Source organism: Chionomys nivalis, chromosome 9, assembly GCF_950005125.1.
Source record: "Chionomys nivalis chromosome 9, mChiNiv1.1, whole genome shotgun sequence".
NCBI classification, from domain to species: Eukaryota; Metazoa; Chordata; class Mammalia; order Rodentia; family Cricetidae; genus Chionomys; species Chionomys nivalis.
The window spans coordinates 29,457,207-29,479,077 of NC_080094.1; the positions used below are offsets into that span (position 1 = coordinate 29,457,207).

At 37.6% G+C, this 21,871-nt stretch overlaps 1 protein-coding gene across 2 annotated transcripts in view; it reads right to left on the reverse strand.

Moving 5' to 3' along the window:
- The window catches only part of Xrn2 (5'-3' exoribonuclease 2), a 70,770-nt gene that overhangs the window by 5,869 nt on the left and 43,030 nt on the right, over nucleotides 1-21,871 (reverse strand). For both annotated transcript variants that reach the window (XM_057781203.1, XM_057781204.1), the window contains 4 exons: nucleotides 15,320-15,388; nucleotides 15,102-15,233; nucleotides 12,715-12,842; nucleotides 2,889-2,952 (listed from right to left, as the gene is read on the reverse strand). In XM_057781203.1, the coding sequence (XP_057637186.1) occupies nucleotides 2,889-2,952; nucleotides 12,715-12,842; nucleotides 15,102-15,233; nucleotides 15,320-15,388 (393 nt within the window). The remainder of the gene's footprint in view (nucleotides 1-2,888; nucleotides 2,953-12,714; nucleotides 12,843-15,101; nucleotides 15,234-15,319; nucleotides 15,389-21,871) is intronic.

Here is a 21,871-nt window from a genome sequence, read left to right on the forward strand (position 1 = left end):
TTAAACTGAACACCCACAAGTGAAAAACAAACAAACAAAAACCCAAAAACAAATTTAAAAAACTATAGTAAACACTTACCTTCGATAGTTGAAAAGATACTAAAATGCAGGCTCACTCTGCTTAGTATTGGCACCATAACACAAAATATTTTGTTTGGGGGAGGGGAAAAATGGCTTGTTTGTTTTTGAGACAGAGTCTAAGCAGCCCTGGTAGGCCCTGAACTCAAATTCTTCTGCCTCACCCATCTCAATTCTGAGATTACAAATGTAAGCCACCGTGTAAGTCTCTTACTGACTTTTTTTAAAGATATGACATTTATTTATTTATTTGCATGTATGTATGTGTGTAAGGTCAGATGATAAGTAGAAGGATTAGTGTTCCTCTTCCACCATGGGGATATAAATCAGGTTTGTCAGGCTTGGTTGCTGAGGCCTTTACCCACTGAGCCCTCTCACTGTATTTTTAGGCCAAAGGAATATATGAATTTAAAGTACTACTATCACAAAGCGAAAAAATAATTCAAGACAACATATCAAAGTTTAGGAAACAAGATACATTCAAAGCTTTTTTTTTTCCTAATAGATTCTCAACAACACTCAAAACTAGTGCACTGGAAATGTTCTGAACGACAAATTACAAAAGGTTGGCTCTCATAAGACTACCACCATCTACTATCCATAACTTCTTGTTAAAGAAAATGGTTCCTCCTCTCTGTCTTGTAAGGTCTGAATAGCTGGAATTGACAAGTACTATGAAAATGAATAATAGATTGTACCCACTTATTAGCTACAGTTTAAGAGAGCAGAATTCAAACTTACTTTTTATTTATGAATAGAATGGTTTCGTTCACTAGTACTTAGGAGACTGAGACACAAAGGTGCAAGCTGTAGACCAACATGGCCATACAGTGAAACCCTACCTAAAAAGTAGAGTTCCGTTTCCCTAAAAACCATGAGTTAAGGATTCTATAAATGCTTACCTTTAACCTTTTCTTTCAGGGATGGCTTTAAAGTATCTAAAACAACTAAAAATACATACAAAACTCATTCCTAGCTTCCTAGGTTCACAAAGTCAGCCAGGTTAATAATACTAGTTGGTAAGGGTAGAATCAGAACAAGAAAATGATGGACAGGGCAAAGAAGGAGACAAAGACGGTGGTCTTAGAAATACTTTACATGTGTACACAGAGAAAGGAAAGCTGCTGCAACTACAGAAGGAGCCTCAGAAGTGCAAGCCGATCCTTCACCTCCTTTGATGTGCTGTGGCTTTATATTATGCTCAGAGTAAACAGTCTGGTGAGTTCTGTTCTACTAAAAAGTTTCTTGGTAAAGAATAGCATGGAAGTGTGACCTTGGATAAGCTACTGAATGATGTGTTTCACTTTACGTAAAAATGAAAATTAACAGCATCTCCTTTAGAAGGTAGCTGAGAGAAACATACACTCACATTTTTAAACAGATGTTAATTCAGTGCTGAAACTTCTTAAGCAGAAGATAATCATTAGAAATTGTTATTAACATAGCAAAGAAGTGAAAAACAATAGGAAAAAAACAAGTCTAATGATTTAGAAAAATTTATCCCTTTACTTCTCTTTTAAAATCGTGTTAATTTGGTTGTGTTGTTTATCTGTATTCTCTACTCTCAGATTTGGGAGAAGGTAGGAGGATTGGAAGTTCAAGGCCAGCCTGGGCTCCTTGATAATTAAATAATACATGTTCTATGCTTTGAGCGCATACATTAGAAACATCAACATATGCTTACCAGTTGTATTAAGTTTAAAATATGACTTGTATGACACCATCAGCAAATAGCTGAATTACACAAATCTTTGTGGTAATCTTGAACTAATGACAGAAAGAATTCTGGAGGGTCTGAATAACTACTGCGTGTTTGTGTAAGAAGATCACTATTTCTAGCCCCATTTGTTAATACACTCCATTCACTACATATGTGAACAGATCAAAATGGTTAACTCAGCAAAGAAAAAAACAGATAACTGGAAAAGTGAAAAAGGGAGCTTAATTGGAATGGGACTCCATTTAGTTTTACATTTATGGATGTTGGCAAAATAAAATCCAGCTTGAATTTTAAAGCATCATTAAAAATAGTATCCTATAGAAGTTAAAAATTATTCATAACATGCCCAGCTGACTTCTCATGGATAGTCCAATCTGACTTAGGAACACAGAACTTATGAATGAAGGAACACATGTCAAACATCCCTTGTTATTAAACCATGTCACATTCTTTCTAGTCCATGGTACTTATTAGACCGCAGATCCCATAATCCTCTTCTGAGTCCCTTCTGCATTTAATTCAGTTCAGTCTTAAGTAGTTGAAGAAACTGTTTTCAGTGGCAACTAATAACTACTGACCTACAGTGACACTGCCCTACAATAGGCCTGTCAGCCCTGAAAAAGTTGTACCAAAGAAGCTGATTAGGACTTGAAGAGGTCTGTAGTAAGAATCAATAGCTGGTCTGTACTAATGCTGTGCCGCTGGCAGACATGATAAAAGTGGAACACCATTAGTTATGCCTCATTAAACTGCACAACCCTGCTTAAAAGAAATTTGTTTAGCCTGAAAAAACCTAATACAATTTTAAGCTCTCTGTGTTGCATTTTTTAGAGTACCTCAAAGCTTCAATAAAATATAGTCCAAGAGAACCAAGAAACATAGGAAGCTATATAAACACAAGCATTTTAATTCCAAGTATTAACTTCGTATTTCCTAAAAACAGGTATAGGAAAAATTATTTGGGGTGGGGGGGAAAGTATTATTTCAAACCAGGTAGGTTTTGTAAGCAGCCAACCACCCCCCCCCCCCCCCACACACACACACCATGTCAATATAGGCAGCATTTAAAACATGCTTGCTTTAGTATTACCTGTCAAATCTCTGCTGCTGGAAAAGAGGAGGAGGACCTCGCCAGGAATCTTGGGGCCTCATATCTGGAAAATAAATAGAAGGAGTTCATAGAAGCCTTGTTAAAGTATTCTCTATGACCTGTCCACATAGTTTATAATTCAAAGTCCTGAAAAGGAAATGAGATAACATGTAAACCAAGTAAGCAAGCTAGAATCAGAATTAACCATGAATGTAAAAATAACCAACAGAATCAACAAAGACTTTTGCTGATTATGTCTATGTTGCTAACAAGTTGGTTTTGGTAACCTTGACCATACTCATACTTTTCTCTCATTTGCTATACTGTGTGGCTATGTACTATATACACACACTTTTTATTTTATTATTTTTTTAAATATACACACACTTTTTACATGTATATTTTAATTGCTATACACAAAAGAGAAGATCTTGGCCTTGTTTATGACTGCACACTGAACTGATAATAGTAATTCGACTACACTTTGATACTTTCCTCATAGGTGTGCCACATGACACTGTCGAGTGGAAAGCACACAGTCTCTATCTAATACAAACCACCAAGAGAAGCTAAGGAAAGAACCACCCACTTTTACATAGTTTGCTGGTCATCAACCTCCTACCCGATTAGTGCAAATCTGAACTGGCAACTTTATCTACTTAGAAGAAATGCAATGGCTGCTTCCATAAACTGAACATTACATGAAAGGAAAGACCCATCAACTCCTGTCCAGAAGTGACATTCACATTCAAAGCACGTAGAGGGACAGAATCAACTAACTACTGCTCCTGGCGTCAGCCTTGCTGTTACCATCTGCCTTTAGCAGGGTCTGCTGTACCCTAATTAAAACAGCTGGACCCAGAAACCGTGTAATGAGTTCACTGTGTGAGGACAATACCTATGTCCAGACTCCTAAGACCACGGACAGCACAGCTTACTATATGTATCAGGCCCATATTTTAATGGAAACACAAACCAAAACTATGCTTTTCAAAATTAATTTCTTAAAGGAAAAAAGAAATAAAAGTTTATCCCTAGTTAAGAACCAAAAAATGTACAATTTTGTTTTACAAAAAAAGAATTATACTTTTAAAAATTTCACAGAGCACAAATGGGCAAAGTACATGGCAACTGATGATTGTAACATGACACAGCTGGCCTCCTCTGCTCTGGGCTTTCTTCCATCTCCACAGTCTGAGGCAATTCTCTAGATGTGGACATACTACCCAAATATCCACACCAACAAGCATGGTTTCCAGTAGTCAAAGAGGCACTCCTTTTTCACAATGGAAAGGATGCTCTTCACCAGCAAATCAAGCAGTCTCTCTAGCTGAATTATATCCTGTTTTACTGCTTAATAATAAAATTACTAGCAGTCAAGCTGAGTCATAACAGAGAGGTTTCTCACTGGTTATCAGATATGAAATGTAACTCAAGGCCTCCGTAGAAATTTTGGAAGCTTATTACCATAAAGTCCACAGAAATGGAGAAGAAAGGTGCCTGTTGGGCCCCAAGTGAATCACTACTACAGACTATAAATTGCCAGAAAAATCTGTATTTTATCTCTCTCTCTTTTTTATTTTTTTGAGGCAGGGTCTAGCCTAGTCTTAAACTCTATATAGTCAAGGATGACCTTGAACTTCTGGCCTTGCTAATTCTAGTTTTTGAGTACTGGGGATTAAAGTACCACCACCAGGCCTGGTACACATGGTGCTGGGACACTGAACCCATGGCTGTGTGCTAGACAAGCACTCTACCAACTGAGCTAAACCTCAGCCCCAAAGAAAATCTCGAACAGGTAAAGTCTAGAAATTCTTACAAGAACAGCAATTATTTCATTTGTATGGAATCCTTAGATGGAAAATGTAAGATTTATTAAACATAGTTAATTTTTAATGAGTTGCAATTTATGAGAAAGCAGTCTACTGAAAGTAAAAATCAGCATTTGTACTTTTTCTGATTATTTATAAACTTGAAGACAAATTCAATGGTATACAAAAATTAGTAAGAATCAGTTAAAATATTTTAAAAATTTGTATTTTAATGTCTTTACATGTATAAAATTAGGTAACAGTCTGATAAGCAAACAAAACAAAGCCAACAGAACAAATCTGCTCAGACCCTCTTTAGCACCACTTTGCAGGCTTCTTCACTTCACCTCGGAAACATGCCTTTGTTTAACGTTAAGACTTAACCCATGGCTGGGTGGTAGTGGCGCACGCCTTTAATCCCAGCACTTGGGAGGCAGAGGCAGGCGGATCTCTGTGAGTTCGAGACCAGCCTGGTCTACAAGAGCTAGTTCCAGGACAGGCTCCAAAACCACAGAGAAACCCTGTCTCGAAAAACCAAAAATAATAATAATAATAATAATAATAATAATAATAATAAAAATAATAAGACTTAACCCTGTAAGTCTGGTTCCATGTTCCCTAATAAACCCAGAACGCATACTCTCTTACGGTACTTAGAAAAAACTTTCACACGAAACTTGACTTTTACAGACTAAATGAAGACAATGAAAAAGATGTATATATAAACTTTCTAGACCACTTTATTATGAAAATAAAGGGGGAAATTTATTTTCTCCTAGAACATGTACAATTGGAGGGTAATGCCATTACCACCATCAATACACACACATTCAATTCAAACCTGCAGCACATTAAATTAAGAAAACATTATTTTCAGTAACTGGAATGAACTACACAAGCATCAAGGGTTAAGCACTCCCTGACAATCTACCTTTAAGTTCTAGAAAATAGTGATAAACACTCATTCCCATGTCACCATCTTTGGTACATCAAGTGTTTCCATATTTAATCCTCACTTTCAGAACAACCCCTTTCCACATAATCTCAGTATTAGCAAATACATGTTTTCCTAAAACTTGAGCAAATATAAAATTTAAAAAATTTTGTCATAATTATTAAGTATCCTTTGTTTTTAATCCAAAAAGAAAAATGACAAAAAAAAGAGACATTTTCAAAGCTATCTTTAAACATTTTTTTCATGTAGCTCTGAGTAATACACATAGCCCTTAAGTATTCATAAAGCAGAAATATTTCTTGGCTGATAAGTAATGAAGTAGACAGTAAAACAAACTTATTACCATTCATTTGTATGGCTCTAACAGAAGATCTTTTTGAGTGGGAGAAAAAAAACCTGTGAGACAATGAATTGCACTTCAGAAGGTACAAGTGCAAAGGGGAATAAAAAGACAGTTAATTTTTTCCTTTGGTCTTTAAAAACCTATCCCTTTTCTAGAGCTCTAAGGCCACATCAACCAAGTTTTGCCATTAGCTTTTCAAGTGACAATTTATTTAATCATTGTGCCAATTACAGAAAAGATTCCATGTTTACTGACTGCAGTAATCACAAATCACTTTTCAAATGCAGCTAATTGACAAGTTTACTGTCCAAAATGAAGAGAAATCACACATCAGGTTCTTTGGAATGCAGAAACTCAATGTTTAATTCATACTGAGTGCTCAGGGCTACACTTGACTCCAACAAGTTATCAATAAATGAACAATTACAGCTCAAAACTATCACATTAAAGGCAAACTAAAGACCAACAGTATGAAACACCAATGGCTGACAGTTGGTTGGTAGAAGTAGCAGTTTGACCAAATAGTTCATCTTCAGTGGATTTTAAACCATATTACAAGAAAATAATTATGGCACTAAAAACATTTTTTTAAGATTCAGTGGTTTAATCCAGAGAAATTAGGTAAAAAGTAGACCCTAAGGGGACACACATGGAGGGCCCCAGGAAAGGGGAATAGTTAAGATCTCCTGGGTAAACCGCAAAGGGAGTAGAAGGAAGGGGATGGGGAATGGAAATATGAGGGCTCAAGATGGCCAAATTGGGGGAAGAATGGAAAGGGGGAGCAATGAAAGAGATATCTTGATAGAGGGAGCCATTAAGGGGTTAGGGAGAAACCAGGTGCTAAGGAAATTCCCAGGAATCCACAAGGATGACCCCAGCTAAGACTTCTAGCAATAGTGGAGATGGTGCCTGAACTGAGAACTTATATCCAGTAACTGATGGAAGCAGATACAGTGATCCACAGCCAAGCAGTGGGCTGAGCGTCTGGAGCTTGGCTAAAGAGGGAGAAGAGGGATTATATGAGCAAGGGGGTATCAAGATCATGACTGAGAAAACCACAGAGACAGCTGACCTGAGCTAGTGGGAGCTCACTGACTCTGGACTGACATCTGGGGATCCTCTATGGGACTGAATTAAGCCCTCTGAGTGTGTGACAGTTATGTAGCTTATCTGTTGGGGTGGGAGAGCTGGCAGTGGAACCAGGACTTATCCTGGGTGCATGAACTGGTTTTTTGAAGCTTATTTCCTATGGTGGGATACCTTGCTCAGCCTTGATATGGGGGTGGGGTGCCTGGTCCTGCCTCAACTTGATATACCAGGCTTTGTTGACTCCCCAAGGGAAGCCTTACCTTCTCTGAGGAGTGGATGGGAAGCGAGAGAAGCAGGAGGGGGAACTGGGCTAGTTAAATTTAAAAATTTTTAAATTAGAAACAAAAAAAGATTAAGTGTTTTAAGTTTTTTTCTTTTTCGAGATAGGGTTTCTTTTTGTGTAACAGCCCTAGCTGTCCTGAAACTAACTGTAGACCAGGATGGCTTGGAACTCACAGAGATCTGCCTGCCTCTGCCTCCCAAGTTCTGGGATTAAAGACATATGCCACCACTACCCAGCTGTTTCAGTCTTCAATTTTACTAAAATAAAAAAGTTTCTGACAAAGCTTCAAGCTTCAAATTTCTAGTGAGTGATTTTCTTCATAGTGAGTGATTTTCTTCTACAGGTTAAGACTCCTGTTAAGTCAAGCACCAAAGTCAAATACCACTGACCTAGTGTAGCATTTCCCAAATAGGGATGTTGTCTTAGGGTTTCTATTGCTGTGAAGAGACAATGACCATGGTAACTCTATAAGGAAAAACATTAGATTGGGGCTGGCTTACATTTTCAGAGGTTTAGTGCATCATCATCATGGTGCTACATGGTGGCAAACAGGCAGACATGGTGCTGAAATTTCTGTAACTGATTAGGCAGAGTGATCTGAGACACTGGGCATGGCTTAAACATATATGAGACCTCAAAGACTGCCTCCACGGTTACACACTTCCTCCAAAAGGGCCATAGCTACACCAACAAGGCCACACCTCCTAATAGTGTCAATCCTTTTGAGGATTATTTTCTGTCAAACCACCACAGATGTGTTGGATTGTTCTTTGTTTTTGAACAGGGTTTCTCTGTAGCTTTGAAGACTATCCTGGAACGAGCTCTTGTAGACCAGGTTGTACTCGAACTCAGAGATCCGCCTGTCTCTGTCTCCCTAGTGCTGGGATTAAAGGTGTGTACTACCACTGTCTGACAGATTATATTGTTCTTTGAGACAGGGTCTCCCTCTGTGACCCAGTCTGACCTCAAATTTGTGGAATCCTCCCCCTATCTTAGCCTCCCAAATGCTGCTTGGATTAGAAATGTGTGTTATCATGCCTAGTGCAACTGATTTTTGGTAGTCACAATCAGGCCTTTAGTGTGTGTGTGTGTGTTTTAAAGATTTATTTATTTTTATTTATCTGTTATGGCTGTTTACTTGCACATGTCTGTCTACAATGTGCATGCAGTGCCCTCGAAGGTCAGAAGAGAAATGTCAGATTCCCCTAATCCTCTGGAACTAGGGTTACTGATGACTGTGAGCCACCACATAGGTGCTGTGACTTGAACCTGGGTCCTCCGGAAGAAAAGCCACTGTTCTTATTCATTGAGCCATCGTTTTTTTTTTTAAAAAAGACACATCCAATGTGTTATAATAGTGATATAATTATGAATATATAATAATTGAGGAAAACGAAGAGTTAAAGGTGAGTATCTAACAGACATTATCCAAAGAGATCACAGTAGTAGTAGGCTGTTACCGAAATTTAGGAACATAATGCTTTGGGTTAGTTATGGCTTAAGTGTCCCTCTAGGATGACATGTTGAAATATGATTCTCACTGTGAGGTATTAAGGGGGTGGAGTCCCAGGCTACTTAAGGGAGAATCACTTTAGCCCAAAACTTTAAGGGAAACCTGTACAAAATACTAAGATCTTGTCTGAAAAACAAAAAGGAACGGGACATAAAGGGACAATGACAAGGAGAAAAAAAGAGTGATTATGATTAGGTTACGATCATCACGGGGTCGCCCATGACTAAATAACAGTTAATTTACTAAGCCTAGAAAATATCCCTATCTCTTGCTACATGCTGTCCAATACTGCTTTAGGGCTCTGCCAACAAAAGGTTCAGCAACACATGAAGTTCTTTAACCCTACTCTTTCAGAATGAAGAGCCCAGATAAAATTTCTTTATTGGACCAGGCGGTGGTAACACATGACTTTAATCCCAGCACTTGGGAGGTAGAAGCAGGTAGATCTCTGAGTTTGAGGCCAGTCCAGTCTACAGAGTTGAGTTCCAGGACAATCAGAGCCACACAAAGAAACCTTGCCTTAAAAAAAAAAATCTTTTTAAGTTATCCTACCTTAGGCATTTCATGAATAAGGGATAGAAGGAGCTGTTAAATGGTGAACACATGCCTCTTCCTTTGCAGTGCAAGCTTGTTTCATCCCATGGAAGTATATACATGCAGTATGTAAGAATTCCTGATAACTATCATCTTAAGAAACAGTAGCTAAACTAAGATTAATTACATTGGCTCTAGCATTTCGGCATCTCAATTCCTTTTTTTTTCTTTCTTTCCTTTTTTTTGTTTGGGGGGGGTTGGTTTTTCAAGACAGGGTTTCTCTGTGTCCTGGAACTCACTGAGATCCACCTGCCTCTGCCTCCCAAATGCTGGGATTAAAGGCTTGTGCCACCACCACCCAGCATCAATTCTTTTTCTTATGTAGTTCAATTATGGACAGAAATAAATGGTTAAGAACCATAAGAAAAATGAGAACTGAAAAGGAAAGTGTCAGTAAAGAACCGGCTTTGAAAATGATCTGGACATGCTCTTACTATTTCCCACCAAAATCTCAGGGTGTAGAGTTCTTTCAAACTGATTAGACTGCTCCATTGCACACAGCAGGCATTCTCAGAAATGTCATTTGCTTGATATTAGAAGCAAAGTAGGCATTCAGTTATTGCACTATATAGATTCCCAGTGAACTTACTAAAACTCTGCACCCTTCTGCACTACCAAAAAAAAAATAGAATAAGACATTGGCGAGATGGCAGCAGTCAAAAGTACTTATTCCCAACACTCACAACTACCTGTTAGTTCCAGCTCCAGGGGAATCTATGCCTTCTCCACTGGCATACATGTGGCATACATACACATGTGGTATGTACACAAACACATACAAGACACATAAATAAAAGTAAATCTTGAAAAAAGAAAACTGTTGCAATACAAAGTTTCCTTGACAGTGAGCTATGATGCTGTATTCGATTTCAGTAAGTTATACAACACAGCAAAGCCAGAGCATCAGATAGCATACCTGATAACAAGTGGGCCCTGAGAGAATGAGACCTTCAGAACTCATTTCTTCTTAGGGACTATGTCCAGAAAATCTGTGCTTAAAGTTAGAAATGGTTTGTAAATCAACTGGCATTAAGACTGTGATAAGCGGCTGGAGAGATGGCTCAGAGGTTAAGAGCATTGCCTGCTCTTCCAAGGGTCCTGAGTTCAATCCCCAGCAACCACATGGTGGCTCACAACCATCTGTAATGAGGTCTGGTGCCCTCTTCTGGCCTGCAGGCATACACAGACAGAATATTGTATACATAATAAATAAATAAATAAATATTTAAAAAAAAAAAAAAAAGAAAAGAAAAAAAGCTGGGCGGTGGTGGCGCACGCCTTTAATCCCAGCACTTGGGAGGCAGAGGCAGGTGAATCTCTGTGAGTTCGAGACCAGCCTGGTGTACAAGAGCTAGTTCCAGGACAGGCTCCAAAGCCACAGAGAAACCCTGTCTCAAAAAACCAAAAAAAAAAAAAACCAAAAAAAAAAAAAAAAAAAAAAAAGACTGTGATAAGCACAGACACATCCTAACAATCTCCAACTTTACCTGGCACTTTAATAACTACCTAGCATACCCACCTAAAGCAATGTCTGATTGTATGACATAAAGTACTGGGATACAATTTGGATCAAGAAAGGATGGCTTAAATCTGTTGTGACAGATTGAGCCTGTTGTTCGAGCACTCAGAAGACTAAGCAAAAGAATTTCTGAAGTCTAAGCCAGGCAGTGGTGGCACACGCCTTTAATCCCAGCACCCAGGAGGCAGAGGCAGGTGGATCTCTGTGAGTTCGAGGCCAGCCTGGTCTACAAGAGCTAGTTCCAGGACAGGGTCCAAAGCTACAGAGAAACCCTGTCTCAACACCCCCTCCAAAAAAAGGTAAAATTTCTGAAATCTGAGACCAACCAGGGCTATGGCAAACACAAAATCTTATCTCAAAGACAACAAAACAATTGAGATGAGAGAGAGGGAGAGAAGCTTAAAGACTTCTGAGTTCTCTGCACTAAAGCAGCACTCTTTTTTTTTTTTATTACACATGGTAGCAGAGATCAAACACAGGACCCTGACAAGCAAGACAAAGATCTATTGTTGAATCATATTCCCTGCTCCCATCCTTCTTTTGAAATCAAATTTTTGTAAAAAGATTACAAACATTCAAAAAATAGATTTTAAGTGTTATTGCACCTCTGACTTAACAAATGCTAGCCTCTTGCCAAAGCCAAACTGTCGTCCCCTGATGTGGGATTCCCCTCTGTATGCTGTGAATACCATTGGTTAATAAAGAAATTGACTTGGCCTGATAGGGTAGAACAGCAGTAGGCAGGACTAAATGCTGGGAGAACGAAGGGCGGAGTCAGAGAGAAGCCATGCAGTCCTACCAGAGCCAGAGGGAACTTTACCTGGTAAGCCACAGCCATATGGCAATACACAGATTATTAGAAATGGGTTAAATTTAGATGTAAGAGTTAGCCAATAAGAAGCCAGAGCTAATGGGCCAAGCAGTGATTTAAATAATAAAGTTTCTTTATGGTTATTTTGGGGCTGGGCAGCAGAAACAAACAAGTGGCTTTCTACTACAGTCTCCCCACTGCTACCCTTGCCTGGTTGGATAGCAACCAGAAAACCAGGAATAGAAAAGTAAAGGCTGTATGAAGATAGTAGCCTGATCTATATTTTCATGGTGAATGAGCACAGTCATGGGCTCAAAAATAACATTAAATGGGAATAAAATTAAAATCAATGAGAAACCTAAGTACTCAACTGTTTTCTAACATTACTATGGCAATCAAAATACTATATTCTTTTGTAGTTGACTTATAAGCTGTCTCTAACACAAGTTTTGAGAAGGGAAAGAAAGAAAGGTCAAGGTTCTCTCAGATGAGAGGTATTACCAACTAAAGCAATGTCTGGCTTCATGTTAGGTAGAACTAACATACAATTTGGGCCAAGATAGGAATATTTTTATCCTTTAACATCTAAATGATCACAATTTCAACTCTTCAAATTTTGAATTAACAGATAGACACCCATCAACTACATATATCTCTGTGTAGTTAACTCAGAAATAGATTTATAAAGAAAGAAAAGGAAGACATTCAGTTCACCTTAATTAGCTAGATATAAACAAGAGAGGAACTATTTGGGAGATTTCTCATTAAGTGTTCTCTTACAACTCTTCTAGAATTGCTTAATTCCACTTCTCCAGTGAAGCAACCAATCTTTTTGGTAATGAGAATGAAAAGCAGCCTTTGCTCATATTTCATTTAGAATATAAAATAACCAATCAGTAAAAACTTACTTGACATAAGTTTTGGAATCTGAGCTTGCCCTCTCAACAGTGGCCTGTGTAAGCTGCCCTGGTAAGCTGCAGGTGGTGGTGCATTGTTGTTGTAAATACCAGTCCCCGAGCCTCTTGGCATAACATGTCTGTAAAAGAGATCCTCACATAAGAAAAGATATTGAGAGCTATATACAAATATATATTAATACATTAAGCTGACAGATCAAATACTAGTTGTTGCCTCTTTATTTTAGAGGCATAATTAATGTTGAAAACTGTAAACATAATAGTGATAGCAAATGCTCATCTGCCATATCGATGGTCATAACCCTCTAAACATCTAATTACTTATGCAAAAGGCAACAAATCGTTTTTTCTGTATATGTAAGCTTTTTCCCTCAAGGATCTATTCTCTTGCTGTCACTACTAATCCTGTTGCTGTCACTACTAATTATTATTCTATATTCTATTTTAATTTATCAAATCAAACACTGCCCTGTGTCTTTCTTTACTTTTAATTATAACATGCCATCTATAGGCTATTTCCCTAAGTTACTAAAACTTTTCTCTCATTTAGTGCTATTATTATAGGTTTCGATGAGTAAGACATATGTAGGGATACAGCTATGCTCCTTTGAAACTATTTTCTCAAGGTAAGTTCCAAGTAATAAGAACTTACATAAAATATTGTCTTTGAAACTAGGAACTCTACCTAGATGCACTTCAATGTTGCTTTCTAAAAGACTAAAAACTAGGCAAATGTTACTGAGTCTATTAAAGTTGTTTCTTTTATTCTTAAGAAGAAAAACTTTCCAAACAGTGACAGTATCCGCTGATATTTACAGTGTTGAAGTTATTACCATTTCATAAGGTAGGCACAATTATTGTCTACTTTACCCTTAGATGCAGAGTAGTATAATTTTTATAAGTACAGGAAGAAACTTCAGAGAGACTGAGTTTTACGCTTAACCTCTAAGACACTGTTTTTCTTTAGTTGTCTCATTAATATCAAAATTTATTAATGAGTTATAGTTTTATTTCCTGAACAATGAGTCATTAACATTTCCTCTAACAAGCTGCTTTTTCTGACATAATATATATATATATATATATAAATTTATATAGATTTTTTTTTCTTTTCTTAAACATTTTATTCGTGTTATAGAGGGATTTATCGTTTGCTTTCTTCTCAATCATTAGGAGTTGAGGAGTACTGAATCCATCACTACTTTGATGACACAGGTAAGATTCCAGATTCACATTTCCAGGTACCAAGAGTTCCCTCTAATGCCACGATCCAGTAAGCCTTCCTCTACTTCTACTGAACACAGCAATGCCCATTGGTATCTCTGAAGCGTAATCGCATCTTAGGTCGATATTTCTCCAAGTAAAGCAGCTGTTTGGAATTGAATGCTCCCCTTCTTTTTTGTCTTATAAACTGAACAGCATCTTCATACTTCATTCCACATTCAATCAATGCAAGTGCCACTAGCACAGGAGCCCTTCCCAATCCTGCCACACAATGCACTGCAACACATAGATTTTAATTCTTTTCATGACAAGGTTTCTCTGTATAGGTCTGCCTGTCCTGAAACTCATGTAGACCAGGTTGTCCTCGAACTTACAGAGATCCCCCTGCCTTTGCCTCCTAAATTCTAGGATTAAAGGCGTGTTCCATCACCAGGCTATCATCATTCTTTTTATCCCAGACTTAACTATCATTGTTTCAAAGTTCTCTAAATATAAATAGTTTCTTCTATCACTAGGAAAAAGACAATCCAACAGCAAATAAGGGTAAAAGATAAAAAACTCAAATTTATAAAGGAAATACAGATGATCAAATAAACATTACTTAGCGGGCATGGAAATGCCAATTCAAACAACAATGAGAGACCACTTTTCAAGCAAAGGGAAATAAAATTTAAGAGCCTGGTGTCTTTGTCGACTAATATATTAGTTAATATTCATAAAGATACTCTGTTGTAGTGATGCATAACAAATTCAGACCTTACTGACATTAAAGGCAATATTTCATTCCTGTGTCTGCTAGAAAACTAGAAAAAACCTACAAAGAGAATAGACTCTTTATGCAACAAATAAAGCAATATATATAGAGAAATATAGATGTGAACATCTAAAGAAAAGAAAAGTTAATCCCCAGTACTCTGAAGGCAGGGGCAGGTGGAGCTCTGAGTTTGAGGTCAGCTTGGTCTACATAGTGAGTTCCAGACCAGACAGAAAGATCCTGCAGCCAAAAAAAAAGGGGGGGGGGTGTATATTATCAAAATCACTAACATAGATACAAAGTAGTTGTACTGATTAGTCTCTTAAATATCTGTGGTAGAAATATTACCTTGTTTATGGAATGACTCAAAAAATATACCAACAGGAATTATAAAACTCACCCTAAAGTTCTAAAAGCTGCCTGGTCCAGGTGAACAGGCCGCCGGTCCCGATTAAAGCCAAGCTGGGGTTTCCACTGCCGCCCATTGCTGGATTTTTCCCAGTCACCAGGTTTCAAAACTGCTGCTGGCTTCCTGATCATTTGAAAATACACTATTTAGGCTACAGGAATGGACGTTATCACAAAGCACACATGTAGGTAGGTAGTTACTATTGTTACCTTGCTCCTGGAAGCATTACAGCTTTAAAAACATAATCTTCAGCAAACTGTGGATCTTTAAAATTAATACTGAAAGAGAACAACAAAAACCTTAATTATTTGATTATGTCATTGGTTTTAATTATCAAGTAAACAAAGATTTTTTTAATGTCTAAACAAAGTTACTAAAATTCAAAACTACCCACATTATTATCTTAGAATACTGCTATTGTCAAATGGTTAAATATCTTTCTTACCAAACTACCTCTGATCTCTAATATACTGTCTTCAGGTAACTCTCTATAGAAAGAGCCAGGTTCTAGATTTGTAAATGACTATAGAAAAATAATATACATTATCCCAAATCTTGAGACGTTCCAGTACTATACCGGAGAAGCAGAGGAAGTTTATAACAATATCTAAAAATAAAATGTATACACAAATAGCTCATCAACTGTGCTGGCTAGTTTTATGCCAACTTGACACAAGCTTGACACCTGAGAGGAGGGAACTTCAATTAAGAAAATGCCTCCATAAATCAAGTTGCAGGCATGCCTGTTAAGTAATTTTCTTAATTAGGGATTGATGGGGGAGGACCCAGCCCACTGCAGGTGGTATCACCATTGAGCTGGTGGTCTTGGGTTCTGTAAGAAAGCAGGCTGAGCAAGCCACAAGGAGCAAGCCAGAAAGCAGCACTCCTCCATGGTCTCTGCATCCTGCCCTTTTTAAATTCTTTTCCTGACTTCCTCTGATGATGAACAATGATATGGGAGTGTAAGCTAAATAAACCCTTTCCTCCTTCATCATGGTGTTTCAATGCAGTAATAAAAATCCTAACTAAGACAGCAACTTCTGGGGACAGGGGGCGACAAACATTAAGAGCTTAACTAAATATCATAGCTGGAATCACACACCCTTCCTTAGTAAAATCTTGGTTAACAACTAAAGATATACTGAGTAGCTCTATCAAATTTTCCCTTTTTGGTGGTAGCAGGTGTATATATATCAAGCCCCTAAATAGTTAGGACTATGTCCGAGTCTTCCTTCTGACTCAGGAACAACCATTCTAGTTTAGTTATGCATCAGGCTTATACTCAAGAATGCTTATGACATCCTTATTCACCATGTTGTAAGTTATAATCTGAATGTGTAAGTAATATTACAACTTGTTAAAGAAACCAAGATTCATCCAAAAAATGAAATCCTCAGGAGACAAAAGAACTTAGTAACAAAAAAAAAGTGTAAAATATATATATATACACAGTAGACCAAAGATACATTTCAGTAACTGTTACTTTCTTTGTGTAATCATTCTCCTTGTCAATCCTATCTTTTTAATATTTTCTAAATTACTCTTATAATTACAATTAATTTTTATAGTCAGTTAAAACCTTTTGCCAGGTGGTGGTGGTGGCACACACCTTTAAGCCTAGCCCTTAGGAGGCAGAGGCAGGAAGATCTCTGAGTTCAAGTCCTGTCTAGTCCATAAAGTGAGTTCCATGACAGGCAGAACTGTTATACAGAGAAACCTTGTCTCCAAAGAAAAAAAGGAAAAAAAGAAAAAGAAGAAAAAAAGAAAAAAAGTTGACATTTTGGGGCAGCTAATAATTTTCTTTCTTGTTCAATATTACCATTTTTACAACTAGGGTCCATATTATACAGAAAAATTTACTATAGCCAAGATTTAACTGTAAATTTTAGGTTCGTAAATCACATTTAAAATAAAAATTACCATGAGCACATGGAACCACTGAACAATACTTCAATTAGTCAGTTGGTTCTTCTTACATCTCACTTTTTACTTGCAACAATCACCTTTATCCCTAGTGTTCCTTGCTGGGCAAAGTGAAAGAAAGGGCAAAACAGGAATAGCAATGAAATGTTTCAGAGTATTGCAATGAACACAGAAATTATGTATTTGGGGTCACTGGGACTTTGAAAATACCAAGAAAGGACACCTGTTGTAGATGTTCTCAGGTTTGATCAAGGAAGACTACCTGAGAAATCTCTGGTAGAAACAGATGGTACAGATGTCTGAGTTCTACATAGAGAACAGGTTCAAGACTGCTGCCTGAGATGATCAAGACTCATAGGATACTCCAGTCAGGACTTGGTCATAATTCAAAATTTTCTTTAGGTCCCCATTAGATTATCAGTGCCCCCAACCAGCAGGAAGTAACCTAGAAAACTATGCCCACATTCCCAAAAAATGAATTATGAATGTTCTGTTTTTTTTTTAAAAAAAAAAAAGGGGGGGGGAGAAGTGGTGTGGGACAATTGTCTATATTCTGTTGATTATGTTTTAAATAAACACTGATTGGCCAGTAGCCAGGCAGGAAGTATAGGTGGGACAACCAGACAGGAAGTAGAGGCGGGTCAATGAGAACAGGAGAATTCAGGGAAGAGGAAAGCTCCCTCTGCAGTCCTGTCCAGACACAGAAGAAGCAAGATGTGACTATGCTGCTGAAAAGGTACTGAGCCATGTGGCTAACACAGATAATAATGGGCTAATATAAGTTATAAGCTTTCCACATTGTCATTATTCATGAGTGTTCCCTAATAAATCTTTGCTATCCTTTTATTTTGGCTTTTGTAGATTCACATACTTACACCTACAAACATTCTTTTTTCTTGTTGTTCTTTTTGATACAGAGTTTCTCTGTGTAACAGTTTTGGCTATCTTGGAACTTGCTTTGTAGACCAGTCTGAACTTGAACTCACAGAGATCTGCCTGTCTCTTCTTCTCCTCAAGTGCTGGGATTAAATGTGTGCATTACCACCGCCCCACAAAACTCCAACAGTCTTTCTTGAAAAAACCCTCAATAAGTTAGGCAAGAAAGGAAAATGTGTCAATATAACAAAGGCTATATATGAAAAAGCAAAAATGATCTTAAGCTTTAATGGGAAAAGGTTGAAACTGTTTCCTTTGATATATGAAACAATGTAAGGGTCCTATGCTCACCATTCCTATCTAACATAATTTTGCCAGGGTAATTAAGTAAGGCAAAGAGAAAAAGGACATACAAAGTGGAACAAAAGAACGAACAAGCCAACTTACTGCTGTCAGGTTATATGCTCTTATTTACAGAATCCCCTGAAGACTACTAAAACCCAATGCAATTGATAAATTTAGTAAAATTACACGAGATAAAAATCAATACACAGGGAGAGTGACAGAGAGAGAAGAATTTTACCTCACTAATAACCAACTGGCTAAAAAGCTAATTTTTAAAAAGCAGTTTCATAGGGCTAAAGAAATGGCTCAGCAATTAAAGGCACTTGTTGCTCTTGCAGAGGACCAGTGCCCACACTAGGCAGTTCACAACCACTTGTAACTTTAGTTCCAGGGAATCTTGCACAAACATGGAGCACATACAAACATTCAAGCACACAAATACATAGAAAACACATTTTTAGAGGCAGTCTCATTCTCATAGTCAACATTTTAAAGGGAGAAAACTACTAGGAATAAATTAAACTAAGAAGTAAAATGAAAATTATGATACTGACAAAAAAAATTCATGCAAGGATACATAAAAGGCTCAAGAAATGGAACCATTAGCTGGACGGTGGTGACACACACCTTTAACCCCAGCACTTGGGAGGCATAGGCAAGTGGACCTCTGTTCAAGGCCAGCCTGGTCTACAGAGTGAGCTCCAGGACAGCCAGGGCTACACAGAGAAATCCTATGTTAAAAAACCAAAGAGATTTTTAAAAGGAACAAAAGAATGGTCTTCTTCCCAAGACCAAAGAAAAACTCAATTTAAATGAAGCAGCCCTTCTCACAATAGGAATCTGGGAGAACTGTAAACCCTATAAAAATGATCTAATTACTTATTAAATTCTCCCAAGGAAGACACAGAGCTAGTACTGTTCTATTGTTGGATACAACAAATGCCTTAGATTCTCAAGACTGTTCTCCTGTGGAGGAAGAACAGACAATTCAGGCAAGAGCGTTCAGTGGGTTCAAGTTCAGATGACAGAGTGAAAGGATGACCTCCAGCAAGGCACACACAGAATAATCTGAAACTAAGAAAGTGAACAAGATCAGCAAAATAACAAGCTCCCAGGAAGAAAAACTAGTCTCAGGGTGCCAAAGATAATCTCCTCTGGCTCTGTAGACCAGGCTGGCCTCAGAGAGCTGTATGACTCTGCCTCCTGAGTGCTGGGAATGATGGCATGTACTAGCATGCCTAGGTAACAATAAAGAGATTTAATAAGAGCTGGAACTAACATTTGGGAAAACAAATATACTCATTCACCTATATTTGCAATTTATTTCATGTACCATTCCTTTAACTATTAAATATTTTCATTTTCCATGCTCATTCTCTGAAAGGGTCAAAAGTTTAAGTCAATAGGGAAACTAATTCCCAAAGTTTCCCTCAGAACCATACCAGAACAATAATTTTTATACTTAAGGTATACACAAATCATTTAAAGAAAGGAAAGTATCTAAAAATAAATTTGGACATAGTAATTCAGGAGACAAAGATATTATTTATAATCTTAAAGACTAAATCGTTCCTTTTTTCACTGTATATCTGAGAAAATAATAAAGATAAAGACTTTAAAATTTTTAAATATTAACTAAAAATGTATATAGATGTGTACTTTCCAATGTTGTAACATCAGCCACGCACAAACTTACTCCCTAAAGCAAAACCCACCAGGCAAAGATCCAAAGTGGGGGAAAAAAAATCTATTAAAGTTCAAAAACCTTTTAAAAAAACATTCTATCTACCTACCTACCTAGCAATCTATTTGTGCAGTGGGACACACATGCCACGGCACAAGGTCAGAGACAGCTTGTAGGAGTCACCTGGTTCTCAACTTTCACTATGTGCACTTCAGAGACTGAACTCAGGCTACCAGGTTTGGCAGCAAGCACCTTTACCTGCTGAGATATCTCTGGCTAAGGATAATCTTTGATGTGGGTCCACACATTTCCTGTTCCTTCACTTCTCTCAGGTTTATTATCTTGTAAAAACTCAGGTGAAGCACTGAAGAGGAACATACAGATGACCAACCCCAATCTCTACAACCAGAAACAGGAACTAGTGTGTAGGTAGAATTTATCTGGGAAAGAAGCCCCAACACTTAAGACAGGAGAGAACCCACCCTGCCCCTCATGAAAGTCCAAGGAAGAGGAAAGTCAACACAGAATGGCTATGGAAAAAGGACTATAGCTCTGTGGTAGAGTACTTGCCCCAAAACATTAAATGAAAGCTCATAAGCCAGCCCAGCCTATAAATTCAAAAGGTTGTTTCGCTGAGACCATCAGATTTACTTTATTCCATACAACTGTGCACCTGAGAATATTTTCACCTGCTTTTTTCAAACAGATGTAACATGTTGACTCAACATCTGACTTAGTTCATTTTAAGATTTGAGGTGCTGTCAAGATGCTACAAAGGGTAAAGGCCCTTACTGCACAAACCTGACAATCCAGTTTCATCTCTGGAACCCACAAAAAGGTGGAAGAACCAACTCCTCAAAGTCATTCTCTGATAGTCACATGTACTGTGTGTGTGTGCATTGTGCACATGTACCTGCATGCCTAATAACAAATTTTAAAATAAAAAAGAATTATTCAAATGCTGTTCCAACACTGTTTGAGAATGGTAGTATGCATCTCAAAGCAAGGAGAAAACTCCACACAGCAAGGTTCATTTTTACTCTACCTTTTCCTATAAACTCTATGATTAATGGTAATGCAAACTGTTCTTGCAGGGAGTTTTTATGATTCATATACTTGACATTTTAAAACAAAGAGTGTGTAGAACTGTGACATTCTATCAAGAGAGGTTAACTAGTTCAATGTCCTAGATGCAAATCCTCCTAAGTGTTTTCCACCATTAGATCTGCTGTTGAGTGTATGTATCCCATTTCCTCCAGGCTTTGATTCTCAGTTACCTATCTGCCAGCTGTGAGCCTTATAAATACTGAGGTGATTATTAACATTTAAAATTTGTTTTACACACAATCCAATTAAAAAAACAAAACTGCCTGAAGAGATGAAATGATCTTTGCTACATTTATTCAAAGATGTTCAGAGTAACTTTGAAAAACACACCTCTTTTCAAGGAAAAAAAATGTTATAGCTGAAAATGTCTAATACAAAATTATACACTTTTTTTTAACAGAAAACAAGCAAAAAAAGCAATAGAAGTTAGCTCATAGACAGGCAAATAAAAAAGGAAAGAACATTTCAAACACTGAAAGAAAGGCAAAAAGGTCAAAGTGATGTTGAAAGGACAGCCAGAATGGCAAGGAGGTAACCTTAAGAAAGCAGAGGTTCAGGCCACAGAGCCAATGACCCTTTCACAGGAATGGCATAGCTGATATCCACATTATAATCAATAACAGTGGCAAATTACAGTTATGAAGTAGCAATGAAGATAATTTTATGGTTGGGGGTCATCATAACACAAGGAACTGTATTAAAGGTTTACAGCATTAAGAAGGTTAAGAATCACTGCTCTAAATCATGACAGGCCTAGAAAGCACACGTTGAGTGTGTATGAATGCCTCCTGCTCCTCCAAAAGAAGAGGCAATTGTGCTGATGAAC